This window comes from Saccopteryx bilineata, chromosome 11 (genome assembly GCF_036850765.1).
Source record: "Saccopteryx bilineata isolate mSacBil1 chromosome 11, mSacBil1_pri_phased_curated, whole genome shotgun sequence".
NCBI lineage: Eukaryota > Metazoa > Chordata > Mammalia > Chiroptera > Emballonuridae > Saccopteryx > Saccopteryx bilineata.
In genome coordinates, this window is record NC_089500.1 from 36983635 (window position 1) to 37009036 (window position 25402).

General features: G+C 37.0%; 1 protein-coding gene across 2 annotated transcripts in view; it reads left to right on the forward strand.

The window, feature by feature from the left end:
- Positions 1-17129, forward strand: part of DSC3 (desmocollin 3) — a 46993-nt gene extending 29864 nt beyond the window's left edge. The window contains exons 10-17 of one of the 2 annotated variants that reach the window (XM_066246943.1): positions 623-879; positions 987-1129; positions 2393-2617; positions 5087-5311; positions 8081-8202; positions 12233-12481; positions 14241-14283; positions 14367-14493. In XM_066246943.1, coding sequence (XP_066103040.1) covers positions 623-879; positions 987-1129; positions 2393-2617; positions 5087-5311; positions 8081-8202; positions 12233-12481; positions 14241-14267 — 1248 coding nt within the window. In that variant the 3' untranslated portion in view covers positions 14268-14283; positions 14367-14493. Of the gene's footprint in view, positions 1-622; positions 880-986; positions 1130-2392; positions 2618-5086; positions 5312-8080; positions 8203-12232; positions 12482-14240; positions 14284-14366 lie in introns of both variants that reach the window. The other variant, XM_066246942.1, reaches the window with a different exon arrangement.
- Positions 17130-25402: the final 8273 nt, after the last annotated feature.

Genomic DNA, 25402 nt, shown 5'->3' on the forward strand with positions numbered 1-25402 from the left:
TCATTTTAGAGAGGAGAGGGAGAGAGAGAGAGAGAGAGAGAGAGAGAGAGAGAGAGAGAGAGAGGAGAGACAGAGAGAGAGAAGGGGGGAGGAGCTGGAAGCATCAACTCCCATATGTGCCTTGACCAGGTAAGCCCAGGGTTTCGAACTGGCGACCTCAGCATTTCCAGGTCGACGCTTTATCCACTGCGCCACCACTGGTCAGGCGTTCCTTTCCAGTTTTAAGTTGACATCTAATTTGGTCCGAGCTGTAAGATGTCTGGGCCCTAGTCAATAGTAAATAGTGAGCCACAAGTACACTCAAGCAGGACCATGGAACACTGTCATCTATTTGCATCATCTCCAGGTTCAGAGTAATTTTTTAGTATGAGTGAATCATAAAAATATTTAAGGAATTGCTTTTCCCTAACTCCGCAAGCCACCTGCAGAAACTTTTGGACTCTTGCTAACGACCTAGTGAAGAATCACTCTCTCTTTAGCAAAGGATAAAAGTCAATATGAACTAAATGGGAACGTGGAATGTATGCATGGAACGTGTTCACATTGACTGAAGTTCACATGCTCTACGAAACATCAAGTGTGTTTTACACTCATACTGAAATACATGGATTTCTTTTCAAAGCCACTGAATTATGAAGAAAACCGTCAAGTGGTTCTGGAAATTGGAGTAAGCAATGAAGCTCCTTTTACTAGAGATACTGCACCCAGGACAACCATGAACAGAGTTCCGGTCACAGTTTACGTGAAGGATCAGGATGAAGGGCCTGAATGCAGTCCTGCAGCCCAATATGTACAAATTAAAGAAAATTCAGCAGTGGGGTCCATGACCGATGGCTATAAGGCATATGACCCTGAAACTAGAAGTAACAGAGGCATAAGGTACAAAGAAATCTATAATACCGATTATGCATTTGAAACAATTGAGACAGTAATTTATTTTAATGCATTTTATATTGCTAAAGGCTACTTTTATTTTTTATTAACAGGTACAAAAAATTGCATGATCCTAAAGGGTGGATTACCATTGATGAAATTTCAGGGTCATTCAAAACTTCCAAAATTCTAGACAGGGAGGCCGCAACTCATCGTAATGAGGTGTATAATGTAACTGTCCTGGCAATAGACCAAGGTAAACAAAAAATTTTCATCTGCATTTCCTTAAAAAATTTGAGAACAGTGCAGTTATTCTTGTGCAGAAATATTCTTGTGATGACTATATGGAATTTGTAGAAATCACTTTAAAGACTCTGTTCTTACTTCTCTCTCTCTCTCTCTCTCTCTCTCTCTCTCTCTCAAGGAGGGGAAATAGTGAGATAGACTCATGCATGCACCCTGACTGGGATCCACTTGGCAAACCCCATCTGAGGCTGATGCTCGAATCACCTGAGCTATCCTCAGCACCTGGGCCAGTGCTTGGACCAACTGAGCTATCCTCAATTCCTGGGCAATGCTCAAACTAATTGAGCCACTGGCTGTGGGAAGTGAAGTGGGAGAGAAGGGAGGGAGGGAGGGAAAGAGAAGCAGAGGGTTGCTTCTCCTATGTGCCCTGACCAGGAATTGACCCAGGGACGTCTGCACGCTGGAGCAACACTCTATATCCACTGAGCAAACCGGCCAGGGCCGCTACTTCTCTTAATCATCTAACAAAGCGAAACTGTTTGGGAACAAGAAGCCATGTCTTTTTTATCTTTATATCCTTATCCTGGTGGACCTTCAGTGCTTATTGACTCTATGTTAGAAAACAAAAATAAAACTGAAGTCTGGGGATAATGAAATGGTCTCACCAGACTCTTCTAGAACTCTACATGTTACTTTGAGCCTTTAATCTGACTTTTAGGTCAAAATTATTCTTTCCTTGAATTCTGTTCCTTAAATTAACCCAGAACATCTCAACCCTAGTTTCATCTTAAAATAATTTCTGACACTTTAAAAAAATATCAAGGTATAGACACTACCTTAGAACAACTGAATCAGAAATCCTGGTTGGAGAGCCTAGACATTACATAATTTAAAATATCTCTCTAAGTGTTTTGGATGTATACCAGGATTAGAATAACATTTTTGTAGTCATGTTTTTGCTCATTAACATCTGTGCCAGAAGGTATTCAAGGAAACAGAGTTTGAAATTCAGACATTTATTTGTACTGTTTGGTAATAACAATAACTTTGGTAGAAAGTTTATTGGCAGTTGTATCTGATATGGTCAACAAAGGTACTCATTTTAGATAATCTGCCAGTTTCATCTATCCATGTTCTTATTGACCACTTTTTTTTTTATAATTCAGAGTTCATAAAAAGAACCCATATATCATAATTAAAATTTATATGATTTTTTTCTTAAGAAACTATAAGACTTTACAAACTACACTAACTCTTTCTTCTTTCCTCCTAGATGGTAGATCATGTACTGGAACACTAGTAGTTAACATTGAAGATGTGAACGATAACGCACCAGCAATACTTCAAGATTATCTAGTAATTTGCAAACCGAAGATGGGGTATACTGACATCTCAGCTTTTGATCCCGACGAACCTATCCATGGCGCTCCATTTCATTTCAGTTTGGCAGACACTTCTTCAGAAATCAACAGGATATGGACCCTCAAGAAAGTTAATGGTATTCTATCAAAAATAATGATGTATATGCTCAGAAATAATTGATAATGGATTTACTTGTTTACTTGTATGAAGCATGTAAAATTGATATTCAATAGCCTAACATAAACTTTTACAAATATTGTAGGGGGCTTATGTTATATATTGTATGTAAAGTAAAAGAAATTATAATTTTTATGAGGGCAAAATTTACTTTTACAACAAAGACAAAAATGCTTTGTTAAACTATTATTGGGCAGCTCATTATTAAATTGTTTTTGTGTTTTCTAAGTAATTTCAGTGAGTTGAAGAGGCAATGAAAGATGGTCAGTTTAAATTTGATTGTAAGCAAACTGGTGATGAGGAACCCGGTGTATGAGACAAGCATTCTATTTTGGAAGGAAACACGTGGGATACGGACGGAAGTCTGGCACTGGAGCCTGCAGGGCAGTCTTTGTGATAGTGGTTCTGGGAGTGTAGTCTGTATTTTAGCCATCGCTCACTGCTTCTTTGTTACTATGTCATGCTCTTTCATGAAGTTGGACTTTTTTTAGCCTGTCCCAAATGCCTAGAATACTTCCCTTTCCATTTCTTAGCTTGATGTTAATTTGTAATATTTATGGAGCACTTACTGTCTACCGGGCACTGTTCCAGACCCTGGAGACAGACACACACATACACATACACACACACACACACACACACACACACATATTGAAAGTAACAAGACAGACATGACTCCAGCTCAGATGCTCATGTCTCAGAAGTCTTTCTGAAGTAGGTGTGACACTGTGACCTTTTGCTACCTTTATTATAATGCTTTTCATGTTGTACTATCATCTGTTTACACTTCTCCTCAAATATATACATGAGTTTCTCAAGACATTTGTAATCTATTTTTGTATTTCTAGTACCGATTCCAGTGCTTAGTAATACTGGTTGCTTAATAAATGTTTGTTGAATCAATAATTCACTAATATATGCTATGGCTGGGTGGCTCAGTATGAAGTGTTATCCTGGTGCTCTGAAGTCATGGGTTTGATCCCGGGTCAAGGCTCGTACAAGAAGCAATCAATGAGTACATAACTAAATGGAACAACTAAGCGGAATAACAAATTAATGCTTTTCTCTCTTTCTATCTCCCTTCCTCCCTCCTTTCCTTTTCTTTCTCTTTCTCTCAATCAGTAGAAAAAATTTAAAAAATTCATTAATGTATATGCATGAAAGAAGGAAAGCACTAGTGTGATAAGGAAATCAGTGTTGTTGGAATTTAGAAAGTTTTAATAGGAATGCTGTGAGAATGGATGGAGAAAGAGAGGAATCTGGTGGTGATGAGCCTCGTGTGGTAGACCACAGAGAATAGCTTCTGTATAGTAGATGACAAAAGGTGTGCATTGGGAGAGTACAAGTGAGGAAATACTGTATCCAGATCTTTGACTTAAAAAAAGTGAAGATTGTGGCAGTTAGGAGGACAATTTGAAGAGGACAGTGTAGAGTGGCAAGGCAGTTCAGAGGCTGATGAACTCCTATGAATGAATGAGAATGTGGCTCAGTTTGTGGTCTTGAGGAAGCAGAGGGATTTGAAGGATCTTACGTTAGACACAGTCTGATTCTAAGGGGTCAAAATAAACCCAAGTAGTAATTCACATTGCTCCAGAAAGCTTCAGACATGAGGTGCAGCCAAATCTTCAAAGTTCTTACAGATATAACAGTGCATCTAAGCGCAGCTTAGAAATTACAGATGACTTCCAGATGTGTGTTATGCTATTCTGTCATTTCAATGAATGCATTGCAAACACTCGAGTAGGTAGTAATTACCATTGAAAGTGTGTAGAGTTTTTGGTCAGTTGATAATAAGGTAATTAAAATCAGGTATCAAGACTGTTATGGGAAATATCACAATTGACAAATATGTATTGCTATGATATAAATATAGCTGGGGGTTTTTTTGTAAGCGTTACACTTAGCCTGGGTGAAGTTATTTAGCTTTATGGTATTGAGATTACTTCCAGAAGCAAGGTACTAATCACAAAAAGTCTATTGTGTTTTTGAACAATTTTCTTATCGATAGGATAATGGACAGGTACCAGAAGGTAAGTGGATGAGAGAACATGAACTTAAAACATCCTTTGTGTTAATTCTTTATGAGTATCATCAACTGGTACTACAGAAAAATATTTGAAATGTATGTTAAAAGTCAATCTAGCATTATTAGTTTGTAGATAAGGGAATATTAAATATTGTTGAAATGCTACTGGATCCCTCCAGTGTAAAATTATTTCTTTAAACTTCTCTCTAAAAAGTTACAATATATACACATATATGGTAGTGTTGGTGCTTGAACACATCGAAGAGAGTCATCCATTTTTATTCATTTTTATGTAGCAGGTGGTTCTCTGAGAATAAGATCTTTGCATACAAGTGTGGCGAAACAAATGCTAAGGGATGACTCAATATTCACTAAAAATACAATTCTTTTATTTTCTTGCAGAAACAGCTGCCCGTCTTTCATATCAGAAAAATGCTGAACTTAAAGAATACAGTATTCCTATTACTGTAAAAGATCGAGCAGGTCAATCTGCAACAAAAACCTTGAGAGTTAATCTATGCGATTGTACTCACCCAAGTCAGTGTGTGGCAACATCAAGGAGTGCAGGCGCATCACTTGGAAAATGGGCAATTTTGGCGATACTGCTGGGTATAGCGTTACTTTCTTGTAAGTCCTTTTACTTTTTTTTTTTTAAGTGAGAGGAGGCAAGATAGAGAAACAGATTGCTGCATGCACCCCAACTGGGATCCACCTGGCCACCCGCATTTTGGCTGATGCTTGAATCAACTGAGCTATCCTCAGTGCCGGAGGCCAGTGCTTGAACCAACTGAGCCACTGGCTACGAGGAGGGAAGAGAGAGAGAAGGAGGAGAAGAAAGGGAAGAGAAGCAGATGATCACTTCTCATGTGGGCCCTGACCAGGGATCAAACCTGAAACATTGCATGCTGGGCCAATGCTCTATCCACTGAGCAACTGACCAGTGCCTTCTTTTATTTATTCAAGTTATAATTATATAATAAATATCTAAGTGCAAAAAAAAGGTATTTGAAAAATAATCTTGGTAATCTTGTCCAACCACCCATCAGGTGTGAGTCCCCTTTACAAATTACCTTTGTGTTATTAGCTGAGTTCTGACTGACAATTTTCTGAAAAGAGCAAGATCCTTTTTTGACATAAAAGATTTCATATCTGAACAGAACTGTTGAAAATTCCTTAGATTGTGTTAAATCTGTCAACATAAAACTTTTATTTCTTGGTCATAATACTACCCGTTTTAGTACTATAAAACTGTCTAACACTTCTGCTCTAGGAAAGTTCACTAAAAGCCATTCCATTGCATGTCTTCTCACCGTTCAGCCACAGATTTATTAGAGATGTTCAGCAATAGCTCCTCGTTGATGTTATCTTGCCAATTTTGAATTCTATTAACCTCTTTACCAGGTGTCTAGTTCCAATGGCACCACATCCCCCCTTTTTTATTCCCACCCAACCTCCAGCTCAGATTAGCTGTTGTTCCTCATTCTGTGACAGGAGCACTGATTAGAGCAGGACCCTGGAATCGGTCTGTCTGGGTGGGTACCCCACTCTATCTTTTGCAAGCCGTGTGACCTGGGGCAAGTTACCTAACCATGCTTCAGTTGTCTCTCTGTAGGATGAGATAATTATAGTAGCCTACTTTACGGGGGAGCACCAAGGGTTAATTAATGTATCTGAAGAGCTTACAACAGTGTATGGTATTATTTCTAATAAGTGTTCATTATTTTTCATCAACTCAACAAAGTAAATATATATTGAACATCTGTGATATGCCAGAAATGGTCTAGATACATGGGACTCATCAAAGAATAAAACAGACAAAAACAAAAATAACAATCTGTCTCGAGACAGTAAACTAATAAATAAAATTAAGTGCTATGGAGGAAAAGGTAGAGCAAAATAATTAGGATCTATAGCGCTGTAGAATGAGTGGAGTGAGTGTGGAAATTGATGATAGTGATTGCAATTTTCAGTAAATGGTTAGGTCCGGCCTAGCTGAAGGTTACGGCCGATGATTTTTGGAAAAGGTGAGTCAGGGCAGTGGAATTCCTGGGGAAAGAGCTTTCAGGTAGGGGAATCAAGGAATTGCAAGGAGGCCAATGTGGCTAGGGGGCAGTGGATGAGGGTTAAGTGGGGTAAGAAATAGAAGTAAAAGGTCACAAGGGGCCACAAGGGTAGGCAGAGGTTGGTATACTTTGTTTAGGGCTAGTTAGTGTATATTTTAAACTTTGTAGGCTGTGTATATAACTAAAATGCAGCTTTGATGATAACAAATCAGATCTGCCCTTGTATCAAGAAAGCAGCCATAGGAAATATTTAAATAATGGGCATGGCTGTATTCCAATAGAACTTTAGTTGTGGACACTAAAATTTGAATTTTGTATAATTTTTACATGTAATAAACTATTTTTTTGATTTTTTTAAAATTTACTGAGAGGAGGAAAGACAGAGACAGACTCTCATATGCACCCCGATTGGGATCCACCCAGCAAGCCCTCTAGGTGGTGATGCTCTGTCCATCTGGGGTGTTGTTCTGTTACAACCAGAGCCATTTTTTAGTGCCTGAGACGGAGGCCGTGGAGCCATCCTCAGTGCCTGTGGCCAACTTGCTCCAATCGAGCCATGGCTGTAGGAGGGGAGGAGAAGAGAGAGAAAAAGGAGGGAGAGAGAGAGAGAGAGAGAGAGAGAGAGAGAGAGAAGCAAGAGGAAGAGAGGTGGAGAAGAAGATGGGCACTTTTCCTGTGTGCCCTGACTAGGAATTGAACCCAGGACTTCCACACGCTGGGCTAATGCTCTACAGTGAGCCAACCAGCCAGGGCCCCTTTTGATTTTTATCAAGTATTTAACAATGTAAAAAACATATTCATGGGTCATACAAAAACATGTGGTGGGCTGGCTTTGGGGCTGTGCCATGATATTTTGTGGTATAGCAATTTGCAGAACATTATAAAAACATTTATTGCTATTATTTATATTATCATAATTTTAACTTCCCACAATTATTATGCAAAATAAAAATTCTGAATAGGCAAAATACAAAAAGGTTTAATTCAGATACTTAGAGATAAATTTATTCTGAAAAAATGTTTTGTCATGCTTTCCTATAGGCAAATTATTCTTAGGAATGAGTAAATCTCTTTACAGTCTTTGTCTTAAATAGGTACTGTTTAACTCATGATTCTAAATGCTTCAGTATGATGATATCTCTTGAAGATGAGTATCATCAAACTATACATATAATCATGCCAAAATTTAAAATTAAGCAAAATACTGGTTTAATCTAAGCTTAGTGGCTTTATCTGCGTCCTGTGTGTAGTTTAGATGATAAGATACAAAAGACGGGTATTTTATTCTATGTATGTTAAACTATATACTCAATTTTTTTCTTTTCAAACTCAGCTGTGTTGCTGACTTTAGTATGTGGAGTTGTTGGTGCCAGAACCAAAAAAGGTTTTTCTGAGGATTTGGCACAGCAGAACTTAATTATATCAAACACAGAAGCACCTGGGGATGATAAGGTGGTAAGTAATCTTCTTCAACGAGTATTTATCTCTGAGTATCTTCCATAATTTCTCAACTCATCCTCATGAAGTTATTTTGAAATTTAGATGTTTATTTATATTCTAATTGAGTAAGATTTGGTAGACATAAGTATTTTATCTGTCAACATTTAAACATATGTGTAGTGACATTTATTTAATTTTTAAACCAGATGCATTGTTTCCATTTTCTTTTTCCCACTGTCTAGTATTATAATGTAAAACTTGTTCTTGGAGGTTGTAAATTTATTATAATAATCTATTTGGCTGCTCTCTACAATTATATTTCCTGATATTATTATTATTATTATTATTATTATTATTTTATAGAGACAGAGAGAGAGATAGATAGGGACAGTCAGGCAGGAACAAAGAGAGATGAGAAGCATCAATCATCAATTTTTTGTTGCGACACCTTAGTTGTTCATTGATTGCTTTCTCATATGTGCCTTGATCGTGGGCTCTCAGCAGACTGAGTAACCCCTTGCTCAAGCCAGTGACCTTGGGTCCCAGCTGGTGAGTTTTGCTCAAACCAGATGAGCCTGCGCTCAAGTTGGAGACCTCAGGGTCTCGAACCTGGGTCCTCTGCATCCCAGTCTGACCCTCTATCCACTGCGCCACCGCCTGATCAGGATCCTGATATTATTTGTCTCTTTGACTATTTATAGTAAAAAAATAACTTGCTAAAAGCTCTGAAAATAATGAAAATTTCAAAGAGATATATGAGGTTTTTTTTAATGTGTGTGTGTATGTGTATGTGTGTGTATGTGTGTGTATGTGTGTATGTGTGTGTATGTATGTGTGTATGTATGTGTGTATGTGTGTATATGTATGTGTGTGTATGTGTGTGTGTGTGTGTGTGTGTATGGGGTGTGGGAGACTAGAAGATCAGTGCCAATAGCCAACCTCATATATTTTTGGGACTATGCTTCTTGTTTTTTAGGAAATACATTAAAAAAGGTTTTACAAGGCATGTTCTTTCCTCAAAAATGTTTTAATTTATGATAAATAGGATCTACTTTTATAGAGAAAATAATTAGGCACATGCCAGTAAACCATTAACATCAATAAGCTAGAGAGCATTGTCTGAGTTCAAAGATACCTAGGTACACATGTCATCTAGACCAACCAGGGAGGCTTGGTGAAAGAGGTATACCTCACTCTATGAATTAAAGATTAAGTAACATTTGAAACTGAAAAGATGTTGGGAATAGCTAAAGAGGAGAAAAACAGCCTAAAGAATTAAAAAGAAGACAATAAAGTTTAGGGATTATTAAACAAATTGTAAATAAACTGATTTGAAATAGAAAAAGTGATGTTTTGGAGTAGAGGTTTGAAACTTAAGTTAGTCTTTGCAAGGGAAGATATAAGAGAGGAGTGAGAGATGGGACTTGCATGGACCACCGTAAGGACTTCAGATTTATTTCTTGGTAAGGGAGAGTCAGTCAAGGCTTTTCTCGAGAAAGCAGTATAGCATGGGCAGTGTCATGATGAATCACACTGATCAATGAGAACCGGAAGGCATTAGAGACAGGGAAGAAAAAAGATTAGGATCTTTTGACAGTTTAAGGGTAAGGTTACTGGGATAATGTTAAAAAGGATATTAAACTAGGGATGGGTAAGAAATATTTTTAATGTGTAAATGATAAGATTGTTTAATTTTGAGTAATAAGATAAAAATTGAAGTCAAAGGGATAGCTGCTACGACCAGGGACAATAACGCTATATCAAGCTTTTTGGTATTTCAGGGTGAAGATGACTTTCTCATCAAGTATTTCTCTTTCACCACCTCCCCACCCTCACACAAAATCATAACCTACGGGATCTAAGCTGTCTATGTGTGGAACCCTGTCATTTGCACTCCATTCAGAAAATAGGTTCAGTCCTTTGATAGTCCTCACAAAAATAGCAAGTTCTCATTTTCTATCTGAACATGGAATGAGTGAGCTTTAATTCATATGTGGGTTTTTTTTTGCCATTTGATGCTGAAGCTGATAGTATTGATCTGAAAATCAGGAAATTCATTGTAACAGCAACCTAACCAAAAAGGACAGGGTAACAGTGCCACCAGATGGCTGCTTTTCAGTTCTCTTCTTCTGGTAGTTTTTCTAAGGCAGTGATTTTTGTAGATCCATTTCAGGTTCAGTAAATCATCTGAACTTGAAAATCTTCCAGTTTAGGTGGACACACTGCATATTAAATCTAAAAAAGTTAAATTGCTAAGAAGACGGCAGCAAAGAGCCTGATTGTTACAGAGGTCTTGTCATGACCATAGTGGTTTTAATTAGGACGGACACACCGTGGTTTCCACTATAACTAAACTTCACACCTATGTTGTACGTCTCTAGTGCCATTTATATCAATTTTTCCTTGAACCTGAACTTTTAGAAAAAAATAGTTACACTCAATTTTGCTATATTATCACTTCCTGTTCACTCAGCATTCCTTGTTAATTCTGTGGACAGACATCACCAATGGCCTCTTTTTTTGCTAAGTTTGTTTGAACCAGTTCTTATCTTCCTTTGATCATTGATCTCCTTACCATACCCCTTCTTTGCATGGCTTCAGTCATGCCTGTTTGCTTCCCTCTATTGCAGTGGTTCTCAACCTTTCTAATGCCGTGACCCCGCAATACAGTTCCTCATGTTGCGGTGACCCCAAACCAAAAAATAATTTTGGTGGCTACTTCATAACTGTAATTTGCTACAGTTATGATTCGGAATGTAAATACCTGATATACATTATGTATTTTCCGATGGCTTTAGGCGACCCCGCCGGGGTCGTGACTGACAGGTTGAGAACCGCTGCTCTATTGGCTATTCCCTATCAATTGTCACAGCTGTAATTCCTTTACCTGTCTGCTAAAGTGGGTTTATTTTCTGTGGTTTTATTTTTAGCTTTATTCCTAGCCCTCTTTTCTTTCAGTCTGCAGTTTTCTCTGGGTGATGTCATTTATTCCCTGGGCTTTAACTACCACCTATATGGCAGAGCCTCCCTGAATTCTATCACTAGCTCAGCTCTAACACTGGAGCTCCAGGTCCCCATATTCACGTACTCAACTTGGACATCCCACAATTTCTCAAGTTTACCACATCCAAAATTGAATTGCTTGCCTTTCTCTTACCCACAAACACTTCCTTGTTCCCTATTTCAGTTTGAATTGTACCATCAGTCTAAGTGTACAGGGCAATGCATAAGAATTATTTTTGAACACTCCCTTTGCTGCCCCATCTGTCTAATCACCAGCGAGCTCTCCATGGAGTCCACCCACATTTTAATAACCACTGCCTTTAAGTCCTTACCATCTAAATCATCATCCAAATCAGTCAAAATCATCACTGGCTTACGTCCTTATCATTTTTCACCTAGAATAATTTGGCGACCTCTCTAATCTCCATGACACTAAACTTGTCTGTCTTTCACATTATTACCTAGAATGATTTAAAAAATATGTTCCTCCCCTGTTGTGCAAACTGTTCTTTGAGCCTCATAATCTCAGGATAGTCTACATTTTTTAGCATGACATGCAGGTCTTTATGTCCACTGGTCTCTTATAACTTTTCCAACTTCCTCTCTGAATTCTACGTGGTAGCCATTCTTGACAGGTCAAAGTTGAGGATCCAGAAAGGATTTTTTGCCTCTTCCTCCCATTTCTCAGTAGGAATCCTTCAGCTCAGTTTTTCAAGTAACCTTTCTGGATTTGAATTTTTATGTTCTTTCTCTATGCTCCTATAGCATTCTGTGTTCACCTATATATCAGAATAATCACATTCTTAAAGTGTTATCTATATTCTGACTTACTGGAGTAAAAATTTCTTGGGGTCACTGAATGGCCATGTCCGTCTTTGTACTACTAGACTGAGCACATAATTGAAAATGATCAATGTCTGTAGAAGGAAGGAAGGAAAGAATGAATAAAAAAGGTTGAATAAATGTTCTTTCTCCCTTGCCTTCCTGAGACTTTGCTTAAAATCCATTTTCTCCCAGTATGAATGGTCTTATTTTATTTCAGTGTTCTGCCAATGGGTGTATGACCCACACAGTCAACAACTGTAGCTTTGGTGGCACGATGGGATCAGGAATGAAAAATGGAGGACAGGAAACCATCGAAATGGTGAAAGGAGGAGGACACCATACCTTGGATTCATGCCGAGGGCATCATCATACCCTGGATTCCTGCAGGGGAGGACACATGGAGATGGACAATTCCAGATACATGTACTCAGAGTGGCATAATTTCACTCAGCCTCGTCTTCGTGAAGTGAGTTTCTCTAAGCGACTTCACTCTCCAATTTAAATGTCCAAGTGGAGAACAATAGGAAATCAAAATTAACATATGTTTTTAGAAACAGCTTTTCCATATTGTTCATGGTTTCCTCTTTCTCATTCTCAGGTTACTTTTCCTCTGCTCTTTGATTGTGTTACTTAATATAAAAGGGATTTTACTTCATCTGTCATAAGCACTTAATTTCTAAAGTCTCATGAGAGTTGGGGGTTTTTAATATCTCTGACTTAAGTTACATTTTAGTTTTTAGATGTGGGTTTACCTCATGAGCTCTTTTAAGATGGAAAAACAGGGGATGGAATCTCATTGCTCACAAAACTCCCCAAATCCAATCCCCACTTCTCTGTGGAAACAAACCATCTATACACAATTCCAGAATTAACATTAAATAATAGGCTCTGTCTGAATGATTTTTAATGTGAAAAGGACCGTGCGAAACAACGTGTTTTATTCAGAAGAAAACAGGGATTTTAAAGAAAGGAGAGATTAAATAAGGGATTTTCAATCCTGATAGCACATCAAAATCCCCCTTGGGAGATTTTTAAAAATACTAATGCCTGCGCTCCACTTTGAGAGATTATTAATTGTTCTTTTCCTAAAGCTCCCCAGATGATAGACATGCACAGCCCAGGTAAAATCTACTGACTAAATTCCTTTCAGGTACTGAATTGTCACTTCTTTAATCGGAGGGTAGCAGTGCCTAACACAGCCACTGGACCGGAAGCCCTAATCCTCCAATGGAGTGCATATGGGCAACCTTCTGTGACACGGCTATAGCTTATCACATGTCCAAAGCAATTTTTAAAATAAAATTCAAGTGTTACTCCTTTTTCTATTTCTAGACAGTTTCATGTAATATCAGGTTGAGAAGGAGCAAAGCTTGGGAAGCACTGTTAAGAATGTTCTTCAATGTGCACATCAGGTAATGGGATGTGAGGCTAAAATGGTCATGAGAGAAGATGGCATTTGATGACGTGAGACTAGGAAATAAGCTTGGGTTAGAGAGGAAATGCACACAGGCGAGGAAAGGAGCAGACACAAGAGTTTGGCAAGTGAGCAGATACACCATTAACAGTGAAGAGAGATGTGGCTGAGTGCTTGGCCCTCCATTCTAAAGGCCAGGTTTTCGCAATGTGGGTCATGTTATTGTTTGTGTGTGTGTGTGTTTAAATTTCACTGAAATATATTATGCATCCCTATTTTGCCATGTTTTGGTTATCATGAATATTTGATTTTGAAGCCAATTGAAGTCATTCTTACTTACTTTCTAACTGCCCAATAATATGGAGTTGTTTTAGTTAACATCTGTTGTCTGTTTACTACATGCTGGGCAGAATAAGAATATTTTTTATGCACTACATCATTTTAAAAAGGTCTTGTGAGATGGTTACTGTCTAGATTCTCATTTTATGCTTGAGAAGGGAAAGACAAAATATTTAGTAACTTGCTCAAGGTCATATAGCTAGTTGGTTTTGAGCTATGAATCAAAATCAGAACTTTTTGACCATTTAAGCTCAAATTCCTTACCACTGTGCATATTGTCACCATTCTGTGGACTAGCCTGACCTCTAGATATAAATTTTAAAGATAAGAATTTAATGATAATTTAAATATACTTACATATAACATTTGTATACATATATTTTTATTTGTATGTATTACTAGATTTGTAAAATATACTGACTTGATGGTATGGTTGTGATATAGACCAATCATGTGCATTTTTTGTATGTAGGACTCCATTAGAGGACACACTGGTTAAAAATTAAACCTAAAAGGTAAATAAAAAAATATATTTTATGTTTATATGCTTAAGTGTGTTTAAAACAATAATGCAACCTTTTTAAAATTTATTTTACAGAAATTGAACCGATACAATCAGAGTGATGACCACACCTCATCTCAAGATTATGTTCTTGCATATCAGTATGAAGGAAAAGGATCTCCAGCTGGCTCTGTGGGTTGCTGCAGTGAAAAACAGGAAGAAGAGGGTCTTGACTTTTTAAATAATTTGGAAACTAAGTTTACTACATTAGCAGAAGCATGCACAAAAAGATAAATATTACAAAATGCTGTAATCAGACATGATTTTGTCAGACATTTTGGATGTTTCCAAAAGGGATACTGTAAAATTCAATTTCAATTTCTAAATACATATATATAATTTATAAATGAATTTTCTAAATTTCAAATTATGCTGATTATCAATTTGTGTTTCTCAAATAATTCATTGCTTATTTTTTCATGAAATTTAAATGTAACACCGATTTTTGCCTTCTTTAAAGCTGCGTAGAGAGACAACTAGCAAATCTCATGTTGTAGCATTGGAATTAAGGTCTAAAAATATCTGTTCTACAGATATTTTCCCAATAAATACATTGTGTAAATATTAGTCCAGCATTAGCTAAGCTGTATTTGATTGAACATTGCAAAACAGCTACAAGGGCAGAAATTTTGTTCTTGGTCTAGATTTAGATTTAAGTGAAACAGGATTGTTTCAAACACTATGGAAAATTTTGTTGGATTGTTTAGCTCTAAAAAATCAGTATTTATTATTTAGTAGACCTTGTGATTTCAAAATTTTGTTTTTCTTCTTGGTAATAAGGTAATGAAGTACAGTCTTATCTACTAGAATGCCCTAATAAAGGTATCAAAATGCATTGCCACAATTTTAAACTACCCTAGCAAGTGCAAACCAAGAAATGGTTATTTTTATGTTTTTGAAAGTGTATTTTATGGTTTATAAAGGATTGTTATGAGGAATATAAGTTTTCTTATACTCAAGAAACAAAACTGTATTCACCATACAGAGAGTTATTGCCAGTATTTTAAGGAAAATACTAAAAATCTTTTTATTGAGATCATAGTCCCAAATCTTAACTTTATTTTTTTTTTAGAGATAGATTCAGGACTACTGTTTCAAAACTTGCCAGTAATGAAAATGATGCCTCCCAAAAGCTGCTTTTCTTCTCTTGAGTATTGTACTTTCATATTTTTATTTGCCATTCTACCACATGGGGTTCCTATTTTCTCTCAATAGTAGTCATTTGAAATTAAAATATGTTATCCTTTGAAGGATTGTGGTTATACTTTAAAATCTGAAAAGACAGACTCATATCATAGTTATAAGTAGCAGTGAGGAATAAGCATTCATTTTCATTTATTGCCATTTTCAAATAAAATATATTACTCTTTATTAAGGCAGATAGATATTACAAAATGCTATAAATCAAAAGAATACAGGGAAACTTAACTGCTAGGTGCAATTTAATATCTTCCAAGACATTGTTTAAATTTAATTCTTCTCAAATTTATCCCCGTGACTGAGCCCCTGGAGGCCTGCAGTGTACTTCAAAGCAACAATGTTATGAACTTAAAATAATGAATACCTAAATTTATGGTAAATCTAATCACATGGCTGTGTACTTACTTCAACTGATAGTTTATAATTAGAACTAGAAACAAAGGAGCAAAAATAGGCTTACAGTTGTAGTGAAAATTAGTAATACAAAAATTAATAAATAATAATACAAGAATAAACTGTTTTGCATACTCACAGCTGTAAACCTACTTCTGCTCACCCTATATAAAGTGTCACTAGCTGAAGGAAATTTAGGGAGAAAAAGAAATAAAATTAACTTAAAAAATTTTGCAGCCATGAACTGGGACCTATTTCCCCCCTGCCCCAGAAAATTCTTCATTTGACTTTGGGGACAATTTGTTGAGCTAGCCCATGAAGTGGCTATGTTCTATAGGTATATAGTTTGAATAGAGTGTATATGTGTGTGTGTGTATATATGTGGGGACACAAGAAACTTTGGGGGAGAAAAAGCTCAAGGGGCATATTTGGACAGTTAGGGAGCATCATGAAAACCCAAGCCTTCAAGGACAAGAAAAGAGGACAACCAAGGGACATGAGTGGTAATAAAAGCAACATTATGGCCTCATAGTTTCTCCTAAGCCAGGCTGTTCTTTTACTTCTTTCTCAAGCCAGTGGAAGCTGCCATTTGATTTTGGTAAAGTCTCACCAACCCTTCCTCTGTGCCTTTCTTTAATTGGAGAGCAGAGTCCAGGAGAAGCGAGCTGACGGTAGGATGAGTCTGAAGGCTATTACAGGATGCACCTGAACTGGTTGTGCAGAACAAATAAGGCATTCATGGGATGTGCTTTATTCCTCTGTAGCCTTTTGAGCTCTAAAATAGAAGCTCTTTAAATAAATATGATCTAAAAGTTTTTATATGATGCTACGTTTTTGGTTTTCTTACTTGCCCCTGAAATCTTGATGTTTAGACTAAGACTTTTTGAAAGGATAGTTTTTCTTCTAAAGTTTTCTTGAAAATATCTTTAACATGTAGTATTCTTTCTTTTTATGTGAAAAGTGAAAATTATGCTATTTCGGTTCTTTTAAAGCTTTCATGTATTGCAGTTCTTGACTCTTTAATGTAAATGTACAGGTTATTCTTTTTCTTATTTTTATAAAGAAACACTTAACTATCTGTGTAAAATGCAGTGAGGTGTGTTTTGCAACATTTTTAAAAGAGCTTTAACTTTGCTATAAAAGTTACTTTATATGGCAGGTTATAATAGCAAAAATTGGATGTGTAAAGAAATATTCATGGATACAGGATGTAATAAAACAATGTTAATTTGATTTTTTGTCTTTGCTGTTTTCAGAGATTAAATTATTTTGTAAATACATTATAAAATTGTGCTTAAGACCTGTATGGAAATAGAGATTCTCAGTAATGCTTTTTTTGTATTATTGCAGAATATTTTAGAGAATGGATAATTTTAAAATTGTCAACATTATTAATATATATTATACTATTTAGGGGGATTGCTATTTGGAGGCAAATGATTATTTATTTATCCATCTACTTATCTTTCTATCATCTGATTTTGTTTGAGTAAAGAGGGACTACAAGGTGGTTATAATTACAGACAGCTCCGGAAATAAAATGCTGATAGAGTATATTCTTAGTGGAAGAGCAGTGTAGACAAGAGGAAACATTAGGAGTTAAAAAAAGAAAAAGCAACTGATATTTCAACCTTGGTTCTGCCACTTACAGGATACATAACTTCAGAGCTTTAATTACTACTGAATTATGGTGATGGTCAATTCACTGTCAGTCTTTTCCCCAGATGTGTGTGTGTATGGGTGCACACACTCACTTCCCCACACATATAAGGCAGACCATTTCAAAAATGTATTAGTTTTATCAATAGCTTTAAATTCTAGTATAATTTGAGCCACAACTTCAATTTCAGGACTTTTACTGTGATCATTATTTTTCTCTCTAAATATCTGGCTGAAGAATATTTGTTGAATTTTTTTTTTGTAATAACAAAACTGGACAAATTCCAAATGTCAGCAGAATTGCTTTGCTCAAATATTAGGTCATAGTGATTCAGAAGCATGGACTCTAGAGACAGACTATTTGAATTTGCATCCTGGCTCTGCCACTTATTCTTTGAGGACTTTAGAAGCCTCCTTATCCTCTTTTTCAGTTTTTTCATCTTTAAAATCAAAATAATAATACTGACCTCACTGGGTTGTTGGGATGATTAAATGAGTTAATATAGTTAAAGCATGCAGCAGATTTCCTGTACACAGAAAAAGATTTAGAAGTGGTAGGTATATAGGCAGTACAAATATGTAGTTGAGTATACCACAAAATAATATCTAATCTCATTTTAGGAAAAAGCTTATGCTTATATAGGAAAAAAAAATCCTGAACAGATTATTTCCAGACAATAGAATTATGGTTGATTTATATTTGGTGTTCATTTTCTACAATCAACATTGCAAACATTAAAGGTTTTTTAAAGGATTAATCTGAGCCTCAGACAGCTTCTTCATGACTCCTGTTTTAGTGAAGTTTAGGGTTGCTTGCATGAACAGGAAGCCTAAAAAGGCTGTGACATAAAAAAAAAGACTCAGATTCAGTTTACAGACCACTTTACCTGGTAGTTTATTTTGATCCCATTGATGTGAGTCTCAGATCTTTCATTTTTCATTTACCAAAATAATTTTTATATTTAAAAAACTTAAAATTCACTATTTTAATCATTTTTAAGTGTTCAATTCAGTTGTAATCAGGACATTGAGAATGTTATTCAACCATCACCATTATCTAGTTCTAGAACATTTTCATCTCCTCCAAAGGAAACCGAGGAGGCAGTTACTCCTCACGTCCCCACTCCCTCGGCTTCTGGCAACCCTTAAGCCTGAGGTTGGGACCCTTTTTAGCTGAGAGAGCTAGCTATGAACGCTACATATTTTAAAATGTAATTCCGTGAGAGCCATATAATGACCCATGTACGTAATGCATTATCCAATAAAAATTTGGTGTTGTCCTGGAGGACAGCTGTGATTGGCTCCCGCCACCCGCAAACGTGAACATGAGCGCTAGGAAATGAAAGGATTGTAATATGTGAGAATGTTTTATAGGTTTAACGTTATTATTTTTTTTATTAAAGATTTGTTTGCGAGCCAGATGCAGCCATCAAAAGAGCCACATCTGGCTCGTGAGCCATAGGTTCCCAACCCCTGCCTTAAGCTATGTTCTGTTTCTACGGATTTGCCTCTTCTGGACACTTCTTATAAATGAAACCACACAGTATGTGCTCTTGTGCATCTGGCTTCTTTTCATTGAAATTAATTTTTTTTGTGTGTATCTTTTTGCTTTGGAAAGAAATTCTACAATATCTGAAAGGTCATGTTCAGAATTGCTCAGAAACAATATGACTATCAGTCATTTACCAAATTCAAAATGAGTAATTTTGTGCATGTGAAAATCAAATGTAATAAAGCAAAAATAGATTTTATGATACTTATAACCATATGCACCACTATCTATTATTTGTAAAAACATCGTATCTTCTTGGCAAAATTTAGAGCTGTAAAAACTGACCTCTTTAAAAGGTTTCAGAGAAAGCCCTGGCCGGTTGGCTCAGCAGTCGAGCATCGGCCTGGCGTGTGGGGACCTGGGTTCGATTCCTGGCCAGGGCACACAGGAGAAGCGCCCATTTGCTTCTCCACCCCCCTTCCTTCCTCTCTGTCTCTCTCTTCCCCTCCCGCAGCCAAGGCTCCATTGGAGCAAAGATGGCCCGGGCTCTGGGGATGGCTCCTTGGCCTCTGCCCCAGGCGCTAGAGTGGCTCTGGTCGCGACAGAGCGACGCCCCGGAGGGGCAGAGCATCGCCCCCTGGTGGGCAGAGAGTCGCCCCTGGTGGGTGTGCTGGGTGGATCCTGGTCGGGCGCATGCGGGAGTCTGACTGTCTCTCCCCGTTTCCAGCTTCAGAAAAATACAAAAAAAAAAAAATATATATATATATATATATATATATATACACACATATATATGTAAATGTAGCCTTATTAAAGTAGTTTTAATAAGATAAAATAGAAAATTATAAAGAGTTTAACTTAGCTGTACAAGTATTTTGAAAGTGATATGTCTTAATTTTATATGAACCGGGAAATATTTTCTAGACAGAAATTGATCGATTTGGGCATAATTCTAATATCTATACTCAAAAATATAAAATTAAATGTTCTCAAGAGTTGAAACTCAAGCTGAAAACTTGCTTTAGCTTCTCTGTTCAGTTCTGAACAACCCACGTGATTCTGTCTTTCTATCTTTGCGTGCGGCTGCCCCCTACCCTGGCCAACATGCTGTCTAAGATACAGTCCATTCTGGAGTGTGGCTGCTGTTGGAAACACACATTACATCACAGTGCTGGGATACTTTCTGTTTCACACCACTGCACATCTCCAGGATGTCCTTGTCTGGACTTTTTATATTCATGACTAACAGGGGCCCATGCTAAAATACTACCCCCTGCTTGTAAACAAATAAACCAAAACAGTGGCAGCAACTTATCTACTGAGAAACTATAATATTTGCCTGTATATAATATGCCCTTTTTCCCCAGTCTGTGCTTTAATGAGTTTTAAGAGACCCTGAGTCCCTGGCCCTGTCTGCTGACTGTCCAACTTTATGCTTGTGAGAGAACAGAGAAGCCACATGATTCAGCTATGGGCATGGGCTGGGGCGGCCTTATTTTTTCCCCCAAATATGAGCTTATAATGCACAAGAAAATTCTGTAACATGTTTCTCCTTCTGATAGTTTGGACTAATTCTGAGATCCTTGTCCCGTTTTAAGTGACTAAATCCTTCAGCTGTTCTGTAAGTGTGCCGAGGAATTAACACAGATACCAGTCTCAAGCACGCAGGTGACTGTGATGAGATTAGCAGCTGCATTGGTGACCCCCTGCGTGAGTCAATGAGGAAGCATCATACGCTCGCCCGACCCAGTTCCCGTGGGTACTCTGTAGGAATAAGTGAACCTTACACTCAACCTCAGAAAATGGAAGTGTAGATAAAATCCCAAATGACATATTTATTTTCTGCCACCTTGGCTCAATTAGGACTTGAAATACATAGAAACTGAGTGAACATGAAAAGTTATATTTCTGGAACGTAAAAGAAGTAAACTGAGATTCTTATCTACTATTCAAACAAAGAAGCAATCAGAGATTACTGAAAGATAGTTAAGAAAGGGACTTCCCTTGTATGTACACACCACATTTTCTTTATCCTATCATCCATTGATGAGCGTTCAGTTGTTTCCACCTCTTGACTATTATGATTAATGCTGCAATTAATATGGGAGTACAGCTCTAATCTTCAAGATTCTGATTTCAATTTTTTAGAATAAATATGCAGAAGTGAGATTGCTGAATCATATATATGGTAGTTCTATTTTAACTTTCTGAGGAATTGCAGTACTATTTCTAAAGTGGTAGCACCGTTCAGCCATAAAAGAGAAGAAAACCATGTCATACACTACAAATGAATGAACCTTGAAGGACATTATGCTAAGTGAAACAAACCAGTCTCAGAAGGATAAAAACGACATGATTCTACTGATATGAGGTATCAAAAGTAGCCGAACTCAAAGAGACAAAAATAGAATGCTGGTTTCCAGGAGCTGGGGTGGGGGGAGAGAAAATGGGAAGTCGTTGGTCAGTGAGTATGAGTTATGCAAGATAAAACAGTTCTAGAGGTCTGCTATACAACTTGTGCTTATATTCAACAATACTATACATGTAAACATTTGTTGGGGGCTAGATCTTATGTCTTTTTTTTTTTTAGCTCATTGAGGGAAAAAGAGTACTTCCATTCAGGATAAACTGGTTTATGGTGCTCATGAGGCGAGGTAAGTTCTATGAACCCTCAGCGTAGGAGAGGCTTGATGTTCTGCCTTTGCCTCCGGCTCCCAGTGTCCCTGGCTCCTTTTCAGGTATCTGTAAGAGAGTGGGAGACACACCCTTCAGTCACTTACACCCCTCCTGCGCTTGAAGTGCATCTGGGCCTGCACAAACACCTGGGCAGTGCCAAAGAAACACGCTATCATTACATATGACTTCAAAAGCAGGAGAAACTTCAGAAGCCAATTTGCAAAAAGCTAAATGCTGGCAAAAATTCCTGCAACCTCTTCTATAATTGTTCTTTGTCTCTGTGCACAACACAATCATAGTGGGAGGAAAATATGTCGTTTAGATATTAACAGACAGTGTTATTAGCTTACATCAAGGAAGCTAATAGATGTAATATGATGCCAGAAGAAAACCCGAGTATTTGTTACTAAATTCCCACTCAACCTTTATTGATTTTATTGTTTTCTTTTCAAAATATAGTGAAAATATATGCTGTGTAATATACATGTATATACATTTGCTTTTTACCTTTTTTTATTCAGTGAAAGGAGTGGACTCCTGCATGTGCCCTGACTGGGATCCACCCGGCAAGTCCAGTAGGGAATAATGCACTGCCCATTTGGGGTGTTGCTCTGTTGTCAGCAACTGAGCTCTTCTTAGTGCCTGAGGTGGAAGCACCTGGGCCAACTTGCTCCAATCAAGCCATGGCTGCAGGAGGGGAAGAGAGAGAGAGAGAAGCAAGAGAGGGAGGGGTGGAAAAGCAGATGGTCGCTTCTCCTGTGTGTCTTGACCAGAAATCAAACCCAGAACTTCTACATGCTGGGCTGATGCTCTACTGTTGAGCCAACTGGCCAGGGCCACATTTAGTTTGTTGAAAGATAGATTTCTGTTTTCACCTTAATTGTTACTAGTTACAGATTTGTGCTGAGACATAAACATTCTGGCTCATAAACTATGCAAGTTCCTATGATATGATGTGACAGGTTCCAAGGTGAAGTACAATTTCTCAAAGATTCTTAATACATTGTAATGTATGGGTTTTCCTCTTAATAGAAAGCATCATAGACAAAGTAAACAGATAAAGTATAATGCCATAAAGCTATTTGAGGAAATTCAAGAAAATAGCTTAAGTAAATTAACCCTAGGAGGAGAAAAAACATAGTAGAGAGAACAAGGTGATAAAAATTTTATTAGAATCAAATTGGTGTAGTCACATTATTATTATTATTATGTGATTCTTACTTTATGCAGCTGGTTATATCTGATCCATAAGAATGGGGTCTCAAAATTCAGTATGGAATCTTCTGTAACCTCAATTTTCAAAACACTCTTTTCCTCAAAAGGAATCCTCACTCAACACACCCTCTTGATTCAAAAAAGATTGTATATCACTTAGAAGAAATTCTTTGTTATATATGTGTTAAAATGTAGGACACAAATAATATCCATGACCACAAGTTCAGATGTAGAAAATATGTCAACATGTTTTCATAACTTAATTTGTCTTTATCTTGACTCTATTCCTGCCTCTTATTTAGTCAGGTGGCAAAAATGAAGTAAAAATGTAAATTGTATTAGATTAAAATTAGGTTTCTTATTCTTCAATGACTGGAGTTTATGCTTCTTTATGTAGCTGGGATCAGAGTGAGGAGTTTCTTTCTCTGAGATCTTTGGATCCAGGTCACACTCTCTCTTCTTCGTATTTTTTTGTTTTTTACTACATTTTCTAATACTTGCAAAAGTTTTGTAATCTTCCTTTAGCCTATATTTCTGAATAGATTTATTGGTAATCTAATTAAAAGTTATAATCTCCAACAACCAATTGGACTAAGTTTCTATCTCCATTCTACACACCAACACTCATGCCAAACATGTAACAATAAAATAAATTATCCTTGATAGATGAGGATAACACAACTTTGTAACAACGATTCAAAGTGGACAAAAATACAAAAATGCACATGAATACAAACAAAACAGAAGCTTCAGATGTGAATGCCATTTGTGTTCTAAATAGGTACGAGCACTTTTTGGCTCAGCCGGGAGAAAGTATTTGACTTGCCAAGTAACCTGGCTAAACTACTTCATCTCTCTGTGCTTCAGTTTATTGTCTAAAGTAAGACCATTTATTCATTCACTGACAATTATTTCTTGGTCAACTACTACAATCCAAGTGCAGTTCTAAATGCTAAAAATGTACAGCCAAAGTTCGTGTTCTCATGACAAATCCCAAACAAATAGAAAGGGGAGGCAGATAATGAACTAATGTATCAAATCATGTATCATATGACATGAAATAATAAATGATATAAGGAAAAAAGGCAGAATTAAGGGCATAGGAAACTATGGAAGATTCCTATTTTGTTAAGAGTGGTTACAGAAGTCCCTTATAATGAGGTGACATTTAAGTAAAAATCTGAAGGAAGGAAGTGAACAAGCCATGTGGATGGGGGAGAGAATGTTCTGCTGCTAATGATCATCTAGCACAAATGCTCTGAGCTAAGGCTTTGCTCGGTGTGTTCCATAAAGCCAGCACAGCTGACCTTGAATGGAAGAGAGAGTCAGAGGAGGTGGAGAGGAGAGGTCACTGGAGGAAACCAGATCGAGCAGGTTTCCGTGTCTGTAATAATGATTTAAGATCTGACTTTGAATAAGTTCTTAATAACAGCCTGTTGAAGGGTTTGGAGTAGATGAGAGACATAGTTACAACAACAGTACCTACATTACAGGTGAAGGGAGTCCTTACATATAAAGGGCTTTCTTGTTCTTCTTTTCCTTCTATTCATTTCCTCTCCCTCTTCTTTCTTCACCTTCTTCTCTTAAGTTTCTCTTCCTCCTCAGTTTCTTCCTTTCCCTAATATTTTATTCTCCTTCTCCACCTTGATTTTTGTCCTATTTTACTGTCTCCCTGATGTAGAACTGAGTGTGCCTCCCAGCTTTGACATGTGCATATCTCCTCAATTGTGTGTCACCATGGAAATGCCATGGGATTGTCACAAAGAATACATTAAAAGGCATGAACCAGCAAGTGTGGCTGAGAACCTAAGCTGCCAATATCAGCATTTAGCATTTAGTTCTTCTAACAATGGGAATCTATATAACTTGTCTTCTAACATGTCTTTCTGGCTGTGAGACCGATTCAGCTTTCACATGAATGTTCGCCCTCTAACCAGCTTAGCTTGAGTGTTTGTGCTCCACTCTGAGTCAACCCATTCTTACTGCAATGCTTGAAAAATACCGCTCTTCAACAGAACCTGCCTGTCTTTGCTAATCGTATGTTATAACGTGAGCCCTCTATATAATCTAGTCTAGGTTTTCTATTCTTCTCTGTACCAACAACCCCATACTTCTACATGCTGGTAAGAAAGGTAAAAGACATAGGTACCTATACTCCAAAAAGTCTGTTAAATAAATATGCAGAATAATTTTCTTCATGATTAAGAAAAAAAAATCTCAAAGAGATTGAATTGGGCAATTTATTTAATTTTTATTAAAAAATTAAAAATCTCAAATATGTTTACTGACATTCACTATGGATGAACTTAGAATGTATTATGCTAAGTGTGATAAGTTAGTCAGAAAGGACAGATACTATGTGATTTCACTTATATATAAAATCTAAAGAACAAAATAAACAAAATTGAAATGGACTCATAGAAACAGAGAACAAACT